The sequence below is a fragment of the Symphalangus syndactylus genome, chromosome 2, assembly GCF_028878055.3.
Source record: "Symphalangus syndactylus isolate Jambi chromosome 2, NHGRI_mSymSyn1-v2.1_pri, whole genome shotgun sequence".
NCBI classification, from domain to species: domain Eukaryota; kingdom Metazoa; phylum Chordata; class Mammalia; order Primates; family Hylobatidae; genus Symphalangus; species Symphalangus syndactylus.
Genome location: NC_072424.2, coordinates 87,665,220 through 87,682,847, shown reverse-complemented (window position 1 = coordinate 87,682,847; position 17,628 = coordinate 87,665,220). Strand labels below are relative to the sequence as shown.

Below are 17,628 nucleotides of genomic sequence, written 5' to 3'. Positions count from 1 at the left end.
CTGCAGCAATTTGGGATTATTCTTTGACTTGGGAAGATTTATGTGAGATCCCACTCCCACACATAACAGCAAGCTATTGTGTTAGATATTCAACCTGCGCCAAGACAAAATTCCTCTTAACTATTATTTTGTCATTCTCTAATCTTTACTTCATGATGGCATCAATCAAAAATATCTGTCAAATGGGGACTTAACCTTTCTTCGCAATGTAAAACCTTCCATAGAATCCCAGCATGTCAGGGTTGGTGATAGCTCACAGGTCATTTTGGCTGACCAGTTTTCCTTCTCCCATTAGAAGGCTTGGCTTTCTTTTCTATATTGTTTATGGGGAGGGAGAATGGGACAGTCTGTAACAAAAGTACAGATATAATGAGATCAAATCATTTGTGGTAAACTGTTAGGAAATGCAGAAAGTTGTCCACATTCATGTTTGACTACACAGAGAACAAAACACGTGCTGTGATCAGTCAACACCTGACTGAACACCAAATGTCAAAGTATGTAACGCAGCTGCATGCCATAGGAGGTCAACTGGAATAACAATTTTAACAATTTATATATATATATATATATATATATATTTTTTTTTTTTTTTTTTTTTTTTTGAGATGGGTTTCACTCTTGTTGCCCAGGCTGGAGTGCAATGGCCAATCTTGGCTCACCACAACCTCCACCTCCCAGGTTCAAGTGATTTTCCTGCCTCAGCCTCCCTAGAAGCTGGGATTACAGGCATGCACCACCACGCCCAGCTAGTTTTGTAGTTTTAGTAGAGACGAGGTTTCTCCATGTTGGTCAGGCTGGTCTTGAACTCCCGACTTAGGGTGATCCCCCCTCCTCAGCATCCCAAAGTGCTGAGATTACAGGTGTGAGCCACTGTGCCTAGCCTTGATATAATTTTATACTTACAGAAAAGCAGCACAAGTAGCTCAAAGAACTGTTTACTTTTTACCTAGATTTACAAATTATTAATATTTTGCTCCATTTGATTTATCATTCATTGTTTTTATCCTGAATCGCTGGAGAGCACTTTTTTGACATCTTGTCCGTTTATCCATAAATATTTCAGCATTTATTTCCTATAAACAAGGGCTTTTAAAAAAAGGAAATTTCTGATCAAAATACAAAGTTAACATAGAAGCCACCAGAATAAATGTCAAAATGTTAACTATAAGGAAACGATACTTTGCTTTCATGGATAAAGATAAGAAAAATACTTTGCCTTCATTCCTCACAAGAGAGGAATTTTTTGGCCTGTTTTGCTTGCTGGGATGTTCCTAGACCTTGCCATGGTGCCTGGCACACAGCAGGTGCTCAGCAGATACCTGTGAATTTCTTAATGTGATGGTGTGATAGTATATTGACCACAATTTGTAAACAAAGTATTTCTAAAATAAATACTTTTAGTATTTTTAAAGGCAACAACAGCAAATTATCTAGTCATCTTTATTAGCTATAATTTGGAATTTGCAAGTGACAGAAAAGGGGAAAGGCTTCAGATGCAAAGGACTTTTATTTAATAAGTTACCTTTTGAATATGAGACAAGACAGTTTCTAAGCTAATCAGATGTGGCCACCATGTGGACCTGCGCTCTTTTCACAGGTAGCGGTTCCTGATGTACTCTCGGTACATGGAGGAGTCCTCTTTTCCTAGGGGCTGCATGATACCTTGGCTGGCCTGGATGTGGGCTTGGAAGATCTCTGTAGATTTTCTGTCTACTCTTGGGGGCTGAACTTCATAGATGTTATCTTGTGAGAAAGCCGAGATGGGTGTTCTATAAAAGATGAACAAAGAGAGGGCTGCATTAAAGAAAAGGTAAGGAAGGACCACAGGGAGCAGTCTCAGAAGCACTTGAGAGTCGCTGGCATTGAATAAGCAGGCTGACGTTTGACAAGCCACTGGGATGACCTCTCCAGTCCTTGCGAGGCTGGTTCCTTTCTCTGCCTGGAGGAGAGAGCTGGACCAACATCTCTGGGAGCCTCACCTGACTGCATAGGCAGGGCACACCCCTCTCCTCTGTTTCCACATCTCTGTGCACACCCACGTCTGTGCACCCATCTGTCTCCCTCACATGACTGGGAGCAACTTTAGCTAAGGCTGTATAGACTTTTTGCTCTTTTTCCTTGGCACACGATAGGGACTCACTGGTTTTTAAGGGAAGATTTAGTAGAAATCAGTGAAGCAAGGGATAATAAGAACGCTTACCTCACACAGTTGTAAACAGGAGTAAATGAGTTTATATGTGTATTTATATGTATAAAATGTTCACTTAGCATAGTGCCTGGGAGCTCAGTAAACGTGAACTATTGTTAACAATTACAGGTACAGAATTTCTTATCACAATTCTGAAGTCCTAAAAGCTGAAACAACCAGAAGTTACTTTGCTGGCAAAATATAACCCAACTGAAACTCATTTTGTGGCACATCCTAATGAGCTGACAATAATCACCCCAACTTCCTGTGAATATTAATGTGTCTAACTGTTGGACATGGCCTCCAATCATGCTGGGGATGTTATTAGAAGGTGTATGTACCATCCTACTATGCTAACTGACAATTCAGAATTCTGCAACTCATCTAGCCTCCGGCTTTTGGAAGATGGCTTGTGGGTCTGTAATAGGCCACTTCCTTCCTTTCTGGGGTAATTTGAAAAGCACCCAATAATCTCTCTATTCAAAAATATCCCTCCATTCCCACCCCATTCGGGCTGCCATAGGCTTAAAATTTCCATCCATCCCGTGGGGAAGGCACTGTCTTCAGAAAGGCCTTGTTGAAATGCAGCTCCGTGTCTGACATCCTTAGCAAGAGGTAAGCCTTCAAGGGATGAGTCAACCAACAAGTCAGGAGTGATGCAGAGCGTGTGTGTGTACGGAGTGTGCATGCACACGAGCATGCCCAGGAAGGTCACGAAAAGGGTACGATGGTAAGCTAACAAGGCATTGTGAGGGGCTGGGGGGCACAATGACACCACACTCCTCTATTTGGCTCAGGGCTGGCCCTGTGAGAATGCGGGTGGTTGGCCATAACAGGGTGCCCAAGATAACACAGGGAAAGAACATCTGGAGAATCTATTCCGCTGAGCTGAGACCTCAGCCTTGCTAGGGTGCATCTTATCAGAGGAATCAGAAAGGCACCCTGGATGCCAAACTGTTTGGTCAGCTGGGACCCTTGCAGGAGATTCCCTGCAGTCAGACACAAAACTGGACCTCAGACCCAGCTGGGTCTGTACTTGAAATATCAACATTTCACTGGACACTAGATAGTACGGTGACATACAAAGGAAGATGGAAGTTGTACAGTAAAGCCCCCCAACAGGGCTCTATCTTCATAGGATGTGCTACAATTAAATGTGGGTCTTTTTAATGCTCCCAGCAAACAGCCAAGATAGCTTACTGTACTTTGCCTTTATCTACAACAATGACACATCCTGAGATGACTGCAGACTACATTCAATTGCATTAAAATAAAACACAGAACTAGGGGTGACCAGGGGAGCAGGTTGTCTGCTCATGAGGCCCTTCAAAGGATCAGCAATAAGGGATCTCAGCTCCTTAGAGTATGCTGGGTCTTTAAAGACTTTGATAGGAAGAGAGTTGGTGACATTTTGGTTATAGAGACAGCATGAGGACAGCAAAACTCTTACTGTACATATTTCTCAAACACTGATCTGTCTTCAACCTGTCAGGGAGCCATGTCAATGACAGACCAACAAGAAAGACACTGCAGTCTGGCAAAGGTTGAGGATTTTATCACCAAGCCTAGGCAACATTAACAGCACAAAAAAATTATTTATAGATCAAACTATACAATGACATTAATAGATATTAAAGAAATTTATGCATTTGTTATGTCTAAGGCTGCTAAACTCTATCTTTTGTAGACTAATTTGTCATCAGATTCACTAGATTAAAAAATAATGTGTATGCATGTGTGTAGATGAGATATGGTGTGTGTATATATATATATATATATATACACACACACTATATATATAGTTATGCTTTATCTCTACTTATATATGTATATGTATTCTTTAAAAACAATGCTGAAGAAAGTGATATATATATATACACACACACACACACACACACACACACACATACATATATATACTTCAACCATCCCCACCAAGTAATGTGCTTTAAGTGAAGCCATGTGAACTTTTATAATGGTCATTCTATTGTGCAGATATTAGAATAAAAATATAGTTAATGAGCATATGGGGTCTGGAGCCAATAAATCTAGATAACATACTGTAACCCCTATTATTTCCTAGGTAGAGCTGGAACATCTTGTCCTTAAAATGTGACTGTTTTTATTTTATACTGTTATATAGAAAAGATCAATGAAATACACAATAGACATTTAGAGGCTGCTACAAGGTTGGTAAAGTTTTCAGTTGAAATACCATTATGTATACATTAATTAAATATAAAAACTAACAATATTTACCCAATATTTATCATAGAAAAACTACTGTGTTTCAGATTTATCAGTGCTTTTCACCTTTTTATTGCAAAATAAAACCGATACAGAAAATCACACAAAACAAACACATAATATAAAGTGAACATCACCCAGGTCAACAAACAGAAATTCTGACAACCAACCCAAAAGCCCCTTCCAGGTGCCCCAACCCCATCGCAATCCCCTACCCTGACTCATAAGTAACCTTATCCTGACTTCTATAGTAATCACTTGTTTGCGCTTTTAAAAAAAGACACTGTCGTTCAAACGTGCATCCTTAGATTCTATAGTCTTGCTCATTTCAAAAGTGTGATATGCTTTTTAATCTACAGATGCTCTCATCTTTCTTTTTCTTTCCTTTTTTAAGACACAGGGTCTTCCTGTATCTCCTAGGCTGGAGTGCAATGGAGTGATCATGGCTCACTGCAACCTTGAACTCCTGGGCTCAGGCGATCCTCCTGCCTTGCCCTCTCAAAGTGCTGGGATTACAGGCTTGAGCCACCGAACCCGGCCTCTCACCTTTCTTTTTCTTACGATTTATCTGTTGAAGAATCTGGATTGTAGAGTTTCCCTCAGTTTGGATTTAGCTGCTTGCATAGTCAATACGCAGTTCAAAATGTTCCTCTGCCCTTTATATGCGCTGTGGGTCAGCAGTTGGACCCAGAGGCTGGTGAGATGCTGTTTCGATTGCTTTGGTAACACTATGGCTGGTGGTGTATTGCTTCATAAGGAAGGCCAGTGTCTGGTTGCTTATCTTCTTTATGTTAACAGCCATTGAGGCCAATGCCTAGATCCAGTAACTCATTGGGGCTTGTCAAATTATCACTTGACACTTTGTCTTCAATCCTTTTTAATGTCTTTCTTCATTTCTTATTAAAGCTTTGTATTTTAGTTCATTTTGAAATAGTATGTTTCCGTTTTAACCTCTTTTATTAACTTGTCTTTCTGGCATGGTTTCGTTGTCTGTAGGAATGTTATTTTGCTCTGTTCTTTGTAATTCTATGATGAGATTGGCCCTTGATACTTCTCTGTTGCTTGTTGTGCAAAATTAGTTTTGCAGAGCCTTAGGAAGATGTTGCTCAGGAAAGATTTACTTTACTTAACTTCACAGAACTCTCTTTGGTTGTTTCAGTGAAGTGTTGAAAACCGCCACTGAAGAGGAAACTTGCTCTCTGAGGTTTCCTCTCTGCTCCCCTTCCTCAGTGTTGTCTGGGCTTTCTCCTTCCTTCATCTCCATTGTCCTGCTCAATTTTAATGCCACTGTCAGCAATTTCTCCTGCCGTGTCCAGGCAGGGAGCTCTGGCCGTTTGGGTTCAAGAGTGTATGTGGCCCAGATGGCCTCAGCCCCTTTCAGAACTCACCAAAAACCCCTTGCACTCCCCTGGTATTGAATTGGGTGAACCCCTTCTGTTTCAGCTGCAGTGATTTCTGGCGACTACCTGTGAGCTATTTTGGGGTTCTCCTATTCTCAGGCCTCTCAGATGCCCCACTGTTCCCTCCTGCTTCTTCCTCTTGCACACACACTGCTATCATGCAGGTCTTATGGCTGTGCGGGGTTTACCTCCACATCCTCTTTAGATTTGGGGGTGTGTGGGGATACTGTATCACATACTTTTGAGGTAAGTGTTGCCTGTGGGTGCCTGGTTTTGCTAACCAGTTGTTCTGTTTTTTGTGTGTGAGGATTCAGAGAGATTTTAAAATGCTGCTGCTGCTGCTGCTGCCTTCTTCCAGAACCGACCAGGCTCTATTTTTAAAAGTGTATTTTTCACCCATCCCTCAAACTGAGCCCTATATTTGCTATACTGTCAGCTGCAGGGCTCCAATTCCCTTGTTCTAGAGATGGGCACTGCCACACCACCCCTCCTTACCCAGGGCTGCTCTCAGAGAAGCTCTTTCCCAGTTCAACTCCCACATCTACTCTTGCCGGACCTGTTCCCTTCAGAGACAGTGCATACTGCAGATGTTCAGATGGACTGGCTATCTGAGTGATGGGAGACTTGGGGGGTGTGGGAGAGGTGGTAGCACTCTTAATCTTGTGGTTCATCTGCATGTGGCTAATCAGGTATTGCCTATATAGCAGTAGAGGTACAAGAAGAGTTAGAGAAATGTTTTAAATGACTACTTATCAGATATACTTTTATTGCAGCTAATAGGAGATGGTATACCATCTATTCAAATGTGAGCTGTGGTCTCAGAAGCATTTGACAGTCGCTAGATTGAATAAGCAGGTTTACTATTAACAAGCTGCTGGAATGACCTCCCCAGTCCACTCAGGGTTGGTTTTTTCCTCTGCCTGGAGGACAGAGTTGGACCAGTACCTGCCTGGGAGCCCTGCCTGATGCATAGGCAGGACATGCCCCATCCTCTGTTCCCATAGCCTTGTGCACACCTATGTCTGTGCACCCATCTGTCTCCCTCATGTAAGTGGGAGCAACTTTTGCTGGGGCTGTACAGACTTTTTGCTCTTTTTCCTTGGCACATGGTAGGGACTCAATGGCTTTTTAAGGAAGATTTAGTAGAAATCAATGAAGTAGGGGATACTAAGAATTCCTCAACACAGCTGTTGAGTGGAGTAAATGAGTTTAAGTTTATATGTATAGCATAGTGCCTGAGTGCTCAGTAAAGGTGAACTATTGTTAACAATTACATGGCCATGGTGGGTCATGCCTGCAATCCCAGCACTTTGAGAGGCTGAGGCGGATCACTTGAGGTCAGGAGTTCGAGATCAGCCTGGCCAATATGGTGAAACCCCGTTTCTACTAAAAATACACAAAATAGCAGCTCGTGGTGGCGGGCACCTGTAATCCAAGCTACTTCAGAGGCTGAGGCAGGAGAATTGTGTGAACCTGGGAGGCGGAAGTTGCCGTGAGCCGAGATCAGGCCATTGCATTCCAGTCTGGATAACAGAGTGAGACTCTGTCTCAAAACAAAAACAAAAACAAAAAAACAATTACAGATACATAATTCCTATCTGCAATTCTGAAATCCCAAAAGCTGTAATAACCAAAAGTTACTTTGCTGGCAAAACGTGACCCAAGTGAAACTGATTTGGGCCTTGGGCTTCCTGGACAAAGGAGCCCTGGTTGGCTACCCAAGGACCTCACTCCACTATCTGAGCAAGGTGCCTACATTGTTGCCTAGTGGGATGAAGTCACTACTAAGGACAAATAGCAGTTGTATGTTTCCCATACTCCTCCTTTCTGAATGAGAGTTTTAATTTTCCTTTGCCGCCACTGTATATCGGGAGCAGAGAGGCAGTCTTTATTTATAGGTCACTAGGTGATAAAAAGCTGTATCTGGACCTAATGAAGACAGCTACACATACCCAGAGATCCTGGACTTTGAATGGGATGCAGAAATTTACAGGGAATGGAGTGGGTCCTACTTATAGCAAGAAGAGCATACATGGGTAACCGGGAAGCTAGAGGGCAGACAGTGACACATGACATAGATGAGGCTCCTCAGCATCCACTGCATTCCCCGTCTAGTGTGCAGCAGCGGAAGAGCAAAAACTAATACCCCAGGATCCCTTGCAATTCAGGTTCAGAATGCAATTTAGGTTCTACCTACGACTTGTACTCAAGTGCTTTGATTTGAAACTGGGTCATATGGAAAGCAGCAGGATGCAGGGTATGTGTTTTGCAGATTAGTGGCATAGGTGATGTGCTCTTGAGTTGGGCACTGTGGTAATGGCTTTTTGAATACAGTAGTTCCCCCTTATCCTTCAGGGATATGTTCCAAGACCTCCAATGGATGCTGGAAACTGCAGATAGCACCAACTCTCATATATCCTGTTTTCCTATACATACATACCTATGACATGGTAATTTATAAATTAGGCACAGTAAGAGATTAACAGCATACCTAATAATATAATAGAACATGTATGACAATATTCTGTAATAAAAGTTATGTGAGGCCGGGCGTGGTGGCTCATGCCTGTAATCCCAGCACTTTGGGAGACCGAGGTGGGCAGATCACCTGAGGTCGGGAGTTCGAGACCAGCCTGACAAACATGGAGAAACCCCATCTCTACTAAAAATACAAAATTAGCCGGGCATGGTGGTGCATGCCTGTAATCCCAGCTACTTGGGAGGCTGAGGCAGGAGAATTGCTTGAACCCAGGAGGCGGAGGTTGTGGTGAGCCAAGATCGTGCCATTGCACTCCAGCCTGGGCAACAAGAGCAAAACTCTGTCTAAAAAAAAAAAAAAAAAAGTTATGTGAATAGGGTCTCCATCTCTCAAAATGTCTTACTGTTCTGTACTTCAGGTAACTGAAACTGCAGAAAGAGAAACCATGGATAAAGGGGGACAACTGTATAGCTGAGATGGCTGGTTTCGGAGCCAGCAGCTGCTGTGATAGCTTCCTGATGAAGGCAGACACAGCAGCTCCTCTGATGGTTTGCCATATGGTTTTGGGAGTCATTTGCGGAAGTTTGGTCTAGGGTCTACTTCTTCAACTCTCCAGTGATCCTGAAAGCTACCTAAAATCCTATAATAAATCACTTTCTGTTTAATTTACCTAGAGCAGATTATGCTTTCTGCAGCTGAACCCTGGCCAACACAGCCAAGCTAACAGGTGAAGAAATACAGCGCCAGCCCTCTTATTTTAGCCAGGAGCAAGCTCCCAGGCCCCCAGGAGACTCGTGTTCCTAGATGGTTCTGGCAGAGTGGACCCTTTCAGCAGCTGAGCACATGTATGTTTGCTCCTCAAGGAGAGAGAAAGGACAGTCTGCCACAGGCACATATATGAGGGCAATGGTGGTACTTTTTATGTTTTAGCCTTTGCCATTGATATTTCGTGTTGGTCCAGGTATGGTAGAATTATACTCTTTTTTTTTTTTACACACTCTCTGAGAGCTGTAAAATAAAAAGGTCATTTGTATTTTAAAAATAACTTTTGGCTTTAGAGAAATAAAGCTTGATGATGTTCTGACCTGAAACAGGTAAAATGCTTCCAATTCAGAATGCAATTTATAAACAGTACAATTTCCCTCCCATTTGCTGGACATATTGTCTATCTCAGTATAAAAAGAAGTGCAGTTTTTCTCTGTTTCAGCTGCGTTTATTATCACAAACACTAGGGAAGCATCCACCAATATTCGGCTGCATTGTTTGTAGGCGCTAACTCAAACATTTCGGCTATTGTTTAATGAGAGAGGGCTTGGCTCTGAGCCACAGGCAACATGGACTGGTTCTCCTGCCCAGTACTGGGTCTGCTCTGAAAGGGCTTTTCTGCCAACAAAGGACAGGTGGCACATCAAGCACACAACAGCTGTTCTCAAAGGGCAAAGAATGTAACTGCTCCTACCAGAGTCATCCTTTCTCCCTGCCTGGATGCAGGGCCAGACGCTTCCTCTGCACAACTGGTCATCCATCAGACATTTATACAGCGACCTTTTGGAGGAATCAGTCCCTTCTGTCTTCACATTTCCTAGAACAGAAGCAGTGGTGGCCACTTCTGCTGTCACTCCTGGTAACTCAGACCAGCGGATTGCAGTAATGGCGTGTGTCTTATCTCCCACATGGAGGTGATGACGCCCTACTTAGGTTCTTCATGTCCGTTCTGATAGTCCCATTTTTTTCTGGTTATTTATAAAGAGCTACCACATCATTACATTTCTTGTGACTTCCATCTTCTTTCTCATAAACTTTTAATTTTAGAACCACTTTAGATTTACAGAATTATTGTGCAGAGGACAGAGTTCCTACATATTCCATGTTGTTTAATGAGGGAGGGCTTGGCTGTGAGCCACAGGCAACAAGGACTGGGTATCCCACACAGCACTGGGTCTGTGCAGGATACAATTTCCTGTCTTATTAACACCTTCTTCCATTAGTACGGTACATTTGCTATACTTCATGACCTGATAGTGATATGTGATTATTACCTACAGTCCATACTTGGTTTTTACCTAATGTCCTTTCACTGTCCCAGGATCCCATTTGGGACACATTTCATTTAGTCATCACGTCTCCTTAGGTTCCTCTGGGCAGTGAGTCTCAGGCTTTACTTGTTTTTGATGATGTTGACGGTTTGGAGGGATGCTTAACCTGCATCTTTTCAGAGTTTTCCTAAGAATCACAGAAAACTGTCTTTTGGAAGAAGGTATCAGTAGGATTATGAGCCTCTAAAACAAGACCTAAGTGTCCTGAGGTTGCAGATGGATGAAGTCAGGGGTGCTCTGCCCAATGGATGTTCCATCGGCTACTGAGGATATTCCTGTGAAGGATCCAGCAGAGCAGCTCCCCAGCCTGGCTGATTGTTACATTCAAATGGAGAATTGTACAAAGTATAGATTTCCAGGCTTTGGCCCAAGTTTACTGGATTAGAATCGCCAGCAATTGGGCCTTGGATTCTGTATTTTTTTATCTTTTAAAAAATAATAATGCTAATTATTTTTAATACTGGCAATTATAAAGAAAACATGGCCTATAATCTGTTAGTATTATTAGTATAAATACAAGTATAAATGTGGAAAATTTAAACAGTAGTCAAAAGTCCAAAATGAAAACTGAATGCCCCCCATAATCTAAACATGCTCTAGGAACACTCTGGTTGCTCCCTGTTTTCATTGTTGTTTTTTTTGTTTGTTTGCTTTGGAATTTGCATTTCAACAAGCTTCCTAAAATATGCCAACATAACTGGAAAACTGGAACCCACTACTACAGAAAAAATGAAAAATTCAGCTGTCGGGGAGCACAATGTCCCTTTCAGTGCCGACGGCTGTTATGTCATCATAAAGCCGTGCTCTTCCCCTTCTCCACTGCACAGGCCAGTCCTAGAGCCCTCAGATGGGTAGAATCTGCATGCAGAGGCAGCCTGTGACAGCCTGGGGGACGGTGGCACCAAGCAGCATGAGGAGGGCACTCTCATTAAGGGGGGGCAGCCTGGAGTGGGGAGTTAGAGCCCACGCAAGAGAAGGCCACATCCCTCCAGAGGACAGATCCAGTGTAGGGAGTGAGAACCTGGATGGGGAGAGGAGGGCATGCATGTGGACGCAGCCAGAGGAAGTATGTCAGAGCCCAAGCAGGGAGAGGCAAGCATGGGAGTCCACGTGGAAGGGTGGCCTGGGGCCCACGGGGAGGAGGAGGGCATCCCTGTGGGTGGGTGTCTCCATGAGTGGAGTCAGAGCCTGAAGGATGTCGGGGAAGGGGTGGATGCACTGGTGATGGCCAACTGGTTATGTATGGGGGAATAAATCAAATAAATATAACAAGGGTAATGGGAGTCCAGTTTCCTAACTGTTGGAGAAGGCTAGAATAAACCCTGGATACGCTACAGTTAAAAGAATCAGGATGAACTTATGGATTTAAATATATATTTAGCTATATTTTATTTATAAAAATATTTGATATAATATATAAAATAGATATGCATGCATATACTTATATACACATTGACACATATATGTACATGTACACATAAATTTGTGAATGTTTTTTGAGTGGGCCTGGGGGCAGTGACCCTCCAATGGCAACAGGTATACCTAATGCTCAGATCTTGGCTTTAATGTCATTTTCCACTAAAAATAATCAGGGATCCTCAGAGAAATGATTTCAGGGCTGGGACAGACAAAGGACATGATGAGCCTAGAACATCTTGTGCCAGAAATCAAAGAAGTATTCAAAGGCTGATGAGAACATATCCAAAGAACACAGGAGCCAGGCTGGAGACTCTGGTGAAATTTGGAACACTCTGAGCTTCACAACAAATAATGTCAGTAACAAAGTATATCTCATTGAATACACAGGACGTTAGGATCCTATAGTAAGAAAAGCAATGAAAAAAAGAAAATGTGATGAAGGATTTTTAGTTTCAAAGTACCTTCCATAAAATATTTATTAATTAACAAGCAACTTCACAGTAGAAAAGCTCAGAAGACATTGCTTACTCAAAGGATAAAAAAAAAAATCATTAGGCCAGGCACGGTGGCTCAAGCCTATAATCCCAGCACTTTGGGAGGCTGAGGCAGGAGGGTCCCTTGAGCCTGGGAGTTCAAAATCAGCCTGGGCAATATAGTGAGACTCCCATCGCTACAAAAAAAATTAAAAAATTAGGTGGATGTGGTGGCATGTGCCTGTGGGCCCAGCTAGTTGGGAAGTTGAAGTGGGAGGATTGCTTGAGCCAGGCAGGTCAAGGTTCCATGATCGTACTACTGCACTCCAGCCTGGGCTACAGAGCTAGACACTGTCTTTAAATAAATAAATAAACATCATCAGTAATGGCACAGACTGAATTTGTGTGCCCATGGTAGGATGCAATAAAAATAACTCACCATCACTTTTGTGATATTCCTGTCTGTATTTGTTATGTACCTTAAGCCAACATTTATCATGTCACAGTTTCTGGAGGTCAGGGATCTGAGAGGGGCTTAGTTTAGTGGTTCTGGTTCCAGGTGTCCTGTGAGGTTGCAGTCAATCTGTTGGTTAATGGAGGCTGGAGAATCCTCTTCCAAGTATACTCACTTGGTTGACAGGCTCCAATTTCTCACTAGTTGTTGGCTGGACACATCAGTTCCTTACGGGCCTATCCATATGGCTGCTCACAACATGGAAGCTAGTTTCCTGGAGCAAGTGATCCCAGAGATAACTTTCACAACCTAATCACTTCTGCTGTATGCTCGTGGTCACAAAGACCAATCCCAGTACAATGTGGGAGGAGATTACATGAGGATATGAATAACAGGAGGTGGGGCCAACTTGAAGGTTAGCTACCACGCTGTTATCCCCTGATTCATAAGCTGAAGATAATCATAACAAACCCAAATCAATGCCTATTCTATAAAATAACTGGCCTGCATTCTTCAACATATCAAGGTCATAAAAATCAAGGAAGAGTGGAGAACTGTACCAGAATGAAAAAGGCTAAAGAGACATGACAACTAAATGCAACATCAGATGCTGGACTGGATCCCTTTGCAATTAAGGACATTTTAGGGAGTACTGGCAAAAACTTGAATGGGTTCGAGGATTAGAAAGTTGCACTGTACTGAGGTTAATTTCCCAATTTTCCTGATTGTATTGTGATTTTCTAGGAGAATATTCTTAAGTATAAAAATACCCACAAAAGTGGTAGGGAGAGAGAAGATATCAGGCCTGAAACTCACTCTCAAATGATTGGCAGTGGGGAGGGAATGGTCTCTGTTTTATAATGGTAACTTTTAGATAAGCTTGAGAGTCCCAATTTAAAATGTATATAAATTAAGAGGACCTATAAATATAAAATTGTCTAGGTTAAAATATTAGGCAGAATTATATGAAACTGCTATTTTATAGGTAAAAGTGTAAATATTGGTGATTTCATATGGTTCCACTTAATATGAGAAAATTACAACAAACTAATCAACACCAAAGATAATGAAATTCTGGATTTACATAAGAATACAAAATGATTCAGTGCCCTTTCGAGGATCTCTCTCCTGCAGTTACTCACCCTGTCCAGTGCCCAGCATCTGTCTCTGCCATCAGCATACAGAGAATCTGTTGTGTAACTCCTGTCTGAGGAACGATCGTTCCTCAAGTTCATATTCCCCTCCAGATACTGTCCTATTCCTCTGCACCCCTTTATAGTAACATTTTTTGAAAGAACGGCTTCTACTCCTGATGCCCTCTTACTTGCCATTTTTTCCTAAATTCATTCTAAGTGGGCTTGCAAGGCTACCACCCAGAGGAACGCTCTCATCAGGATCATTAATAACCTTCCTGTTGCCTAAACCAATAATCATTTTTCTGTATTCAACACTGCTGGCCATTTTCCTTCTTGAAACACTTTCTTCTCTTGGCTCCCATGAAACCAACTCCTCTTGAGTTTCCTCCTATTTCCCTCTTTGCTTATATCCTTATCCACTACAATTCAGAAAGCACCCATGGTCATCTTTTAGAGATGTAAATCAGAGATGCAGCTCTCTACTTAAAACCCTCCGGATGATTTCAGAGTAACAGCTAAGCTCCTGTGAGAGGTTCCCTGAGATCTGGCCCCTACCTATGCCTCACTCCATCCCACAGCACATGCCTCTGTGCCTTTGACCCAGGCTTCAGCTTGCATATTAGTCCATTTTTACACTGCTATAAAGAACTGCCTGAGACTGGCTGATTTACAAAGGAAAGGGGTTTGCTTGACTCACAGTTCAGCATGGCTAGGGAGGCCTCAGGAAATTTACAATCATGGAAAAGGGGAAGCAAGGCACCTTCTTCACAAGGTGGCAGGAAGGAGAAGTGACAAGTGAAGGGGAAGAGCTCCTTATAAAACCATCTCAAGAGAACTCACTATCATGAGAACAGCCTGGGGAAAAACCATCCCCATGATTCAGTTACCTCCACCTGGTCTCCCCCTTGACATGTGGGGATTGTAATTTAAGATGAGATTTGAGCGGGGACACAGAGCCTAACCACATCAGCTTGCTTCTCAAACATGCCAAGTTTATTCCTGCCCTGGTCTTTTGTGTATGTTCTCTCTGCTTCAAACACTCTTCCCCAGTCATCTCATGTAGACTGCTCTTTTTCATTAAGTTCTCAGCTTAAACATTAACTCCTCAGAGATAACTTTCCTCTAAGCCTAATTTAAAACAGCTCCTGACCTGTACCTGCTCCAAGCACTCTCTCGCATTCCCCTGCTTTGTGTTCTTCAGGACATTTACCCTAATATGAAACTGTCTTACTTATACATTTATTAGGTCAATACCAGTCTGCCTACCCTAAAACAGAAGGGCCCTGGGGAACCTTGTCGGTCTTGTTTTCTACTGTGTCCCCAGTGACTAGGACAGTGCCTGACACATGGTAGGTGCTTAGGTATTTGGTGAATAAATGAATCACCTACTTTCTGTTTCAAGCTGTTAATGATTCCAACTATTAGATGACTTGTGGCTGTGATAATAACTATAGAATCTTTAAATGACCTTTATTCCAATCATCTTGTCCAACCTCAAACCAAATGAAGATGCTCTCCATCACATTGCTGATAGAAGGTTATCTGCCTCTGCTTGAGTACTCGAGTAATGGATACCCAGGACTTTCAATCATGGAATGTTTACAGGTCATTGTCGATAGCTCTGGTTGTTAGAAAGATGTTCTCTTCAGCAACCCTAAATCTTCCTCCCTATATGTTCCACTTATTAGTCCCTGAAGCAACTCAGAAAGCTCTGCTTCACTTGATAGTGATTCGAATATTACTTGAGGGAACGATCACATGATTCCTAATTCTCTTCTCTGAGATAAATACTCCCAGTTAGCTCAACACTGCATGTGACATGAAAAATTAACCAACGCTGCACATGAGAAAGGTCTGTGAAATTTTATCAGCTTGGTTTTAAAAAAATAAAACTTTTCTAAGCATCTTATCTGGGACCTACAACACAAGAGTGTCCTTGGATATTCCAAGAACGTGGTCTCATTTCTCACAGCTGTCTTTCTGTTCTCTTAACAGCCTGGTTCTCTGCCTCATACTCTTTCTGATACTGAGGGAACTGGGACAACTATAGACAGCTAGGCCCACAAGCATCTTTCCTGGGACAAAGACTTACCTTTTTCAGAACGTATTTTTCTGTTTTCATTTCTAAGCAAATTTTATATTTAATAAGATGAGGGAAAACTTGGACTGCTCACTGATAAGCTTTGTGGCAAGGACTCTTTTCTGAGGGCACTAAACAATTTATTGCATGAGTATTCCATGAGTGAACAAACAGTTTGGATCTTACTTCCCATTGGGCTTTGAATGTATATGCAGCACAGGAGGAAGAATGTCTGTCATGGCTAAACAGGCAGCATTTTAGTGCTGATTTGTACCCTTCACGTGACTTAAACAACTGAGTGAGCACTCAATTATTATTGAATGAAGGAGTGAGCAAGGGAATAAATGAACCAATGAACCAGACGATCCCAGAACTAATCCTCTAGCCCAAGCACCAGCAAGGCAGCCATGACCTGGACAGGCAAGGACTCACAGCTCAGCAGTGGAAGGAATGGGATCAGATCTCAGGGTGCCTGATTCTCTGGCCTAGAATTCTTTCCACAGATTCATGCTACCTCTCTTTTTGGGCACTTGTGCAAATGAATTTCCAGTTAACTGGAAAAGTACAAAGGATTTTGTCTTTAATAACTAAGTCACTGTGATCAACTTCCCTACATCCATGCACCCTGAATGAGTATTCTAAGCCAATCGCCATCAGCCCATACATAGCCTGGCAGTAATATACTTAGGGGTAAGCATGTGACCCAATCCTGGCCATTTGACATAAGAAATTTGCTGAGCAGGTTCTGGGACTCCTTGCCCCTAAGGAGGAGAAACAGAGTCAGTGTTTCCCTTCTGCCCTAGGCACTACTGTGTCTGACTGTGGCACCTGGAACTGCTGCAGCCATCTTCTTACCAGTCTGAGGATGGGGCAATACTGAGAATGGGGCAGCAGAGAGATGGAAAAACCTGGGCATTTCATGATCACACGAAGCCCCTGAATCCACCAACTCTGGAGCTTGCCCACCTGCAATCTTTCAGGGAAGTAAGATAATAAATTACCTTACGGTTTAAACCAGTTGAGTTAGAGGTTCTGTTATTTGGAACTGAAAGCATCCTAAGAAGTTCAGACCAGTTTTTGATAGAACCCTTTAAAAAGAGAACATTTGCTTCCTGAATTCCTTAAAAAATCATAAATCATAGAAAATAAGATTTCTTCAACCAGTCACAGATATCATCCTGCTGGCAAATACTGAGCAAGGCTGTAACATAATAATGTCCCTGGTTGCCTTAGTAATGCATATTGACATAAATAATCAAATACCCTATGCGAACAAGTTCTCAAACTTTTCAGTCTCAGAATCCCTTCACACTCTTAAAAGCATTACTGAAGACCCCAATTAGCTTTAGTTAATATGGGTTATATCTAGTGATATTTACCATATAAGACATTAAGACAGAAGTTAAAAAATAGTTATTAAAATAACAAACCCAATACATGATAGCATAAACAACTTCTTAATGAAAAATAACTAAATTTTTAAAACAAAAAAAATTAGTGGCAAAAGAAGCAATGTTTCACAGCTTGCGAATCTTTTCTATATCTGGCTTAATAGAAGACAACTAGATTATCAAATCTGCTTCTGCAGAATCTGTCATGATACATTGTTTTGGTTGGCATATATGAAGAAAATATGGCCTCACAGAGATAAGT

General features: G+C 42.1%; 1 protein-coding gene across 4 annotated transcripts in view; it reads right to left on the bottom strand.

Annotated features, from left to right (window-relative positions):
- Nucleotides 1-1,429: 1,429 nt before the first annotated feature.
- The window catches only part of FIG4 (FIG4 phosphoinositide 5-phosphatase), a 131,181-nt gene continuing 114,982 nt past the window's right edge, over nt 1,430-17,628 (bottom strand). For all 4 annotated transcript variants that reach the window (XM_055261116.2, XM_063631009.1, XM_063631011.1 and 1 more), the window contains one exon: nt 1,430-1,772. In XM_055261116.2, coding sequence (XP_055117091.1) covers nt 1,595-1,772 — 178 coding nt within the window. In that variant the 3' untranslated portion in view covers nt 1,430-1,594. The remainder of the gene's footprint in view (nt 1,773-17,628) is intronic.